The sequence below is a fragment of the Lycium ferocissimum genome, chromosome 11 (genome assembly GCF_029784015.1).
Source record: "Lycium ferocissimum isolate CSIRO_LF1 chromosome 11, AGI_CSIRO_Lferr_CH_V1, whole genome shotgun sequence".
Classification (NCBI taxonomy): domain Eukaryota; kingdom Viridiplantae; phylum Streptophyta; class Magnoliopsida; order Solanales; family Solanaceae; genus Lycium; species Lycium ferocissimum.
The window spans coordinates 51,083,554-51,090,881 of NC_081352.1; the positions used below are offsets into that span (position 1 = coordinate 51,083,554).

The 7,328-nt window shown below is 35.1% G+C and overlaps 1 protein-coding gene across 1 annotated transcript; it reads left to right on the forward strand.

The window, feature by feature from the left end:
- The first annotated feature begins 791 nt into the window (after window positions 1–791).
- LOC132037731 (protein DMP8-like) lies at window positions 792–2,169 on the forward strand. Its single transcript, XM_059428332.1, has 2 exons — window positions 792–1,249; window positions 1,574–2,169. Exons 1-2 carry the CDS (start codon window positions 792–794, stop codon window positions 1,797–1,799), a joined length of 684 nt encoding a protein of 227 aa, XP_059284315.1. The 3' UTR covers window positions 1,800–2,169.
- Window positions 2,170–7,328: the final 5,159 nt, after the last annotated feature.

Genomic DNA, 7,328 nt, shown 5'->3' on the forward strand with positions numbered 1-7,328 from the left:
CCCTTTAGTGAAAATTCTGGCTCCGCCACTCCAGAACCTATTGTTGGATCCGCTACTAATCATTTGTACTTCAGATAGATGACACACGTGTGCAGGAGTAATGGTTAGTTGCTAAATACTATGTTGGTATATACTCCCTTTATTGAGGAAAATATGTTAGGTGCGCCCCTGAAAAGTTGCTAAGTTTTTTCATATTTTGACATCCCTTGTAATTCTTTGGGAGTAATGTCCTTATAATTTGCTGTAGTATAGTCAATTACGACGGTTAATGTTCCCTTGTCTAATCAATTTTAAATAAATTATCTGAATATAATAAAATAAAATAAAATAAAGAGAAACTAATTGAAGTAATTATGAAACTTGCCTTTTCGTGATTAAGCTTGCAAATTTAACTAAAATAAAGAGCAAATCAAAGTAATTATGAAACTTTCCGGCTGACATTATCTTTTTACCAATTTCCATTGATGTCTTTTTTAACAATTCCGTTGATGATTTTTTTTTCCTAATCAAAGACTACAATTTTGAATGTTTAGAAAACATTTCCCATCGGGTGGCAATGGTTGCCAAGAAGTTAGTTACTTACAGTTAGAAAAAATTCAAAAATTTGAAGTGCTTCTACTTAACCAAAACTATATATAAATAAATCAACCAAACACATAATAAAAACCAACAATCCAATACTCCGAACGTTTGGTGATCTTTTTCAATAAACTTCAATCTTGATTCTTGTTCTTCATTTCTCTTCAATATTCAAAGCCTACATATCTTTTGATCCCAATATTCTCGAAAAAATGGAGCAAAGTGGGGGACCAATTGGGATCAAAATTTACAGTGCATCGCAACGTGTCGATAATGGTACTTCTTCTATGTACCCTAGTAACTTGTCACAAGATGTTCCAATCCCAGAATTGCCTCAACCAGCAATTGGTGGTAAGAAAAGAAGAGCAATGGCAAATGGGGTTCAAAAAACACTCTCAAAAACTTCATTGCTTGTGAATTTTCTCCCAACAGGAACTCTTTTAACTTTTGAAATGCTCCTTCCATCAGTTTTTGGCAAAGGGGAGTGTTCTCCAATCACCACACTGATGATTTTGACACTTCTTGGGATTTGCACTTTGTCATGCTTCTTCTTCCATTTCACCGACAGTTTTCGCGGTCCGGACGGGAAAGTTTACTATGGATTTGTCACTCCTAGAGGGTTGAAAGTTTTCAAGACTGGACTTGGTGTGCAAGTGCCAAAAGATGAAAGGTAATGTTAGTATTAGTTTGTAATACTTATGTGTGTGTGACTTAAACCTCTCTTGACCATGAACAATATCTCTATATGGAAAGCACTACAAGAAAAAAGCAAATGTGTAACATAATATTTCTGACTAAAGATTTTCACAAAATTCTGACAGCATGTCAATGTGGACAAAATTTAGTTTTTTCTTCAATCACAAAAATTTTGCTACGTTTGAATTTGTGACGGATTCGACCATGACAAATATTTTTTTATAGTAAGTTGATTTCATGTTTCAAAGCCGTTGGCTTTTGTGTTAATCTGTTTGCTGTTTTTTTCTCCTTCTAATAGGTACATTATGGGATTCACAGATTTCGTACATGCAATGATGTCTGTTTTGGTGTTTGTGGCGATTGCATTTTCAGATCATAGAGTGACACTTTGTTTATTCCCAGGACATGCAAAAGAACTAGATGAAATCATGAGGAGTTTCCCATTAATGGTGGGAGTTATTTGCAGTGGACTTTTTCTTGTTTTTCCTACTACTAGGTATGGCGTTGGATGTATGTCTGCTTAGCAATTTTCGAGTATTATTATTCTAGTTATTTTTTTCGGGATTATGTTTTTTTTTTATTTTTTTTTTGTGTGTGTGTGTGTGTGTGTGTCCTATTTTCCAAGTATATGTGTTGTATATTGTAATTTAAGCAGTTTCTCTGTTTTTTTGGTCGATTCAAAACAGTGGAACGATGTTTAGATCTATGGATTAATAATTTATTTTATGTAAGGGCCTTTTTCTGTGAAAAGATGCATTCTTTCATCCCAATTAGTGAGATTCTTCTTTCTGATAAATTGGAGTTATAATTTTGTAGACAAAACTTTTTACTTTTGCACCTATTACCAACTATATTTTCTCTATTCTCCTAAAAAACACTCGTTCTTCTCCAAATTTCGACACTTGAAAAAACAGAATTGTGTTTTTAAAAATTTATTTAGACAAATTGTATAAGAAAGTAAAAGCGATTAAAGAAATTAACAAACAATTCAAGATTAAAATATAATTAAACAACTGTATTATAAATAAAAATTGATATTAGTTGTGTCAAGATGCAATTTGGAGATGCTTGCTTTTTTAGGGATCTTTAAAGATGATTAACGAAAGTGATTGTTGAAATACTAAGGTAAGATGAAGCCTATTTTAAGACTTACTATATAATTGTGAAACATCAAGCAAATATCAAATGTCGCAACCCAAACAACTAGATCCGTATCGTGATTTTGAAGCCATAGCAATAAGAATCGTCGACATGAAAGTGTAGCCCTTTGAAATGCCTTTTCAACCATGTAAAGATCAGGTCAAAAGGAAGGGCATATGAAGCAGGAATGTAAACAGATTGTTTAAATGGATGTTAAGCCAGCTTAGACACATTGTTGAATATTATACGTATTTGTTGAATGCAAACAAGACCACCGAAGACATGTCTAGAGGGAGGCAAATCAACGTGCCGACTTTCTAGCAAATGAAAAACACAACCATGAAGCTGAGACTTGAATACTTTGGAGTAAGGCATTTAAGAACATGAAATTTATTCTCTTAACACACTTAGATCTTATTGCTTATAAACTAATTTAGATTTAGGTAGGTTATTTAGTTTGTTTTACCAGCAAAAATAAACAAGAACTTGACATAAATAGTGAAACATAAAGGAAAAGAGGACCACACATTAGAGTGGTCCAGTATTAATTAAGGAGTATAAAATGGTACCACATATAGTAACTAGCTAGATCTCTAGCAAGTCCACAATCAAAATACCCCTAAAAAAGTGGGGTTGAACCAAAATACCCATGGAAAAAAAAAACTGTGAGAAAAGTACCTTTGACGCAGTATTTTACTACGTTAAAGGACTTAACCGTAACGGTTCGGTTATGTCCTTTAACTCATTAAAATACTGCGTTAAAGTTTTTTTTTCTATAACGCAGTATTTTACTGAGTTATAGAACCCAGTAAAAAAAAAAAATTGGTCAATTTTTTTTTTATTTGCAACACTTAGTGTTTTTTTTCATACTTTGACCAACGATTAGAAGTGTGTCAAGACTCTGAAACGTCAATATTTTATATAGAACCTGATATTTTTTTTCTACAAACAATAATGTAGGCTCAATACATCAAGGATACGTAAACGTTCGGATCGTCATTTTAGGGATTGAAAAGGTGCCCGAAGTAAGTTTTGTTTGAAAACTTTAGGTTTAAGGGTTCTATATACATAGACGTCCATTTTTGTTTGAAGACTTGTTGTCATTAGCTTAAAGTTTTTTATTTTTAGGGTTTAGATTTAAGTATGTTTTTTTTAATGCGTAACTTTATTTAGAATATACGCGTTTTTTCGCGCTCGGACGTCTGATTTACTTGATTTTTTTTTGCAACATATTCGAAATAAAGTTACGCATTAAAAAATAACACACTTAAGGAACACGCGTTTTTTTCCATAAAAAGATCGCAACATCTTATTTTAATAAATCTTTCTTTTTTTTTTTGCAACACTTAGTGTTTTTTTCTTCATATTTTGACCAACGATTAGTCGTGTGTCAAGACTCCAAAACGTCAATATTTATATAGAACTTGATATTTTTTTTTCTGCGTCCTATAGTATAGGCTCAATACATCAAGGATATGTAAACGTTCGGATCATCATTTTAGGGGTTGAAAAGGTACCCGAAGTAAGTTTTGTTTAGAAACTTTAGGTTTTAAGTGTTTTATTTTTTAAGGTTTTGATTTAAGAGCGTTATTTTTTAATCAAGACATAACTTTATTTTGAATATAAATCTAATTCAATTAGATAAAAACGTATTTAAAAAATATAGGGAGAAAAGCTAGTTGTAAAGTGGTCAAACTTTGGATGGGCATAACTTTGCGCTAGGATGTCCGTTTTACGCGATTTTTTTTATTATGTGTATTTTTTTTTTGAGATCTATGCGGACAAACTGCCGCCAGGTGGTTTGGCCGAGCCAATTTTTAAATGTACACCTGTTATCCTATTCAATTTCTATTTTCCCCCAAATTGGCGTGAAGTTTTTTGTTCTCTTTACTTATAATATGATGATACGCAGTAGATTTCAACGTAAAAATTCCGAGGTAATGTAGCTGTGAATGTCAATTTCACTTTTGTGGGTTCAATTTTCGAAAATAAAGCTGACTAATTTTCTCAACATATAAAGTTGACTAAAATAACCTTACAAAAATAAAACACTTAAACCTAAAGTTTCTAAACAAAATTTACTTTGGGTACCTTTTCAACTCCTAAAACGACGACCTAAACGTTTACGTATCCTTGATGTATTGAGCCTATATTATAGTATGCAAAAAAAAAAAAAAATCAGGTTTTATATATAATATTGACGTTTCGGAGTCTTGACAGACGACTAATCATTGGTCAAAGTATGGAAAAAAATACTAAGTGTTGCAAAAAAAAAAAAAAAAAGTTGACCAAATTTGTTTTTACTGGGTTCTATAACGCAGTAAAATACTGCGTCATAGAAAAAATATCTTTAACGCAGTAAAATACTGCGTCATAGAAAAAATATCTTTAACGCAGTATTTTACTGCATTAAAGGACTTAACCGAGCCATTACAGTTAAGTCCTTTAACGCAGTAAAATACTGCGTTAAAGGTACTTTTCTCATAGTTTTTTGTTTCTGGGATATTTTGATTCAACCCCACTTTATTAGGGGTATTTTGGTTCTAGACTCTTTAGCGGTCACGCTGCCGCTGAAGTGGCCTATGCGATTTGGGCATAACTATTGTAGCAGTGATGGGACCACTGAAGCGGTATATTGGACGCGAAAGCAGGTAACAGGCAGTTAATTTCATTAAATGAGTGTCAAAAGTCCTAAGTCTCTCATTCTTTATTATCTCAACTTTAGAGTTATTGGGAGCTATTCAAGGTGATACTTGGGGGAAAATTTTGGTGGTAAGTCCTTCTGTCTTCCTTGCTATTCCATGATTTCATTATCACCTTAGGATTTCATTATCATGCTAGTTCACTAAGAGTTTAAGAATTGAAGGAGGATTTATTGGATTCTTCATTCTAGGCTTTGTAATCTTGATTTATTGGTTGGCTTAGCTCTAGTAAGCATACAATTGATGATTAGAACCTTTTATTGCATGAATTCTTGTAACGACCCGCTTGGTCGTTATAGTCTTTTCGGCATTTTTTCCCGTTCCCGAGCATTGAATAGCTCAATTTTGACCTGAGGGGACCGTTGGCACGCTTCTTGAGGTGTCTAGCCCGGATTTGGGCAACTTTTGTGAAATATAGGCTTAAAGTGAAAAATTGTTGACCCAAAGTTGTTTTTTGGGTAAACGGACCCTTTTCGAAATTCCATCGATTTCGAGAGGTTCGGATGGTCGTTTAGTACTTGGCTGTGTATTTGGTTCATTTCCCAATGCACTTGGATGCATTTCAGCACGTGGGTTGGGAAATTGGAATTAAGGCATCGGGGGTTGACTCGATCAACGAGACCTCCGTTGGGAATTTTGAGGCCACGAGCGCGTTCGTAGCGTGTTTTTAGGTGTGTCTATGTGTATGGTATGTGAGCAGATGGCCCCGGGAACTAGTCAGAAAATTGGATCAAATTGTGGAACTTGGGAAGTTTTCTGGTGTATGGTGCCCGCTTTGGTGGCACCGACCAACTGACGGCCACGTCTTCTTTGGGCGGTAACACGGCCCCATGTAGCGGTCCAAGCGTTTTAGGCTTGATCGCTGAAGTTGTCAGGTGACTGCTGGGGTGGCGCTGCTGCAGCGCTCCCAGTACCACTAAAGCGGGTGATGTGCAGTTCGTAAAATTAATAAAATGTTAAAAGTCCTTAGACCCTTATTATTTCCCATTTCGAAATTAGAGCCTTGCGGAATAGTTCTTGGAGATAATCTGGAGACATTCTTGGAGGTAAATATTACTTGTTCCTTTACTCTTCCTTTAACCATAATCATCTTAGATTTCCCCCTTCCCCTTAATAAAACCATGGTGATGGGAGTTGAAAGAGGGTTTTGAAGAACATTGTCCCAAGGCTTATTAATAATAAATTGGTGATGTTTATGTTAGATTTTAATGAATCTAAGCTTGTTAATCATATGTCCTTCCTTTTTAGTGTTGAATTTCGGAATCAAAGAGTTAGGGTTTATACCCAATTTGGGGGTTTTACTTGAAATCAGAAATTAGGCTAATCCCTGAGTTAAATCAATAATTAGTGGTTGAGTTATGATCGTCTAGTACTTAATTTGGCATTTTGCCTCCGAATTTTCCGTTTTTCCCTTGGGGGCCCGTTTTCCCAATTTCTAAGGCTAGAATTGACCTAATTTAAGTAGTAGCAATATTAGTATCATTCTTCATGATTTCTAATCTAGAATTCGATTATGCTTAGACTACTTTGGTTCTGGGGTTTAGCGAAAAGGCAAGGCAAATGAGTAAGTTGTTGGTGTTACGGTTTGGTCATACAGGTAGGTTATGGGTTACCCTTGGTGAGACTTCGTATAGCGAAGCGCATATGTAGATTATATTGTCGGAGATAGCATGTGAACCTTCGGGTATGAAGCCGGGTTGGATATTGCCTTAGGTTGGGCCCTATTGATTGTTTGGGGCTAGCAACCCCGTTATGTGTAATTTGATTGTTCTATTATGCCGGCTTGATGCCATGAGCATAGGTAAATGTTGGTTCGGTTTTATCATCTTGATTATGATATAGTTGGCATACCTATTGTTGGTATTTGTACTCGGATATATTGTTAGCTGTAACGACCCGTTTTGTCGTTACCGTGATTATTCCATTTTGCCCTCGTTGACCCGTTCCTGAGTCTCATTAGAACTATTTTGACCAGAGAAGATAGTAGTCATGGTTTTCTAGGTGCCGTTTGGAGTTTTGGAGTATCCTTTAGAAAGTGTGGCTTTAAGTGATAACCGTTTGACCGGTGGTTAACTTTTGGATAAACGGACCTTTTTCAGAAATCTGTCGATTCTGAGAGGTCCGGATGATCGTTTATGATTGATTGGTGGGCTTGGTTCAGTTCCCAATGCACCCGGTTACGTTTTGGGACTTGGGTTGGAAAGTTGATAA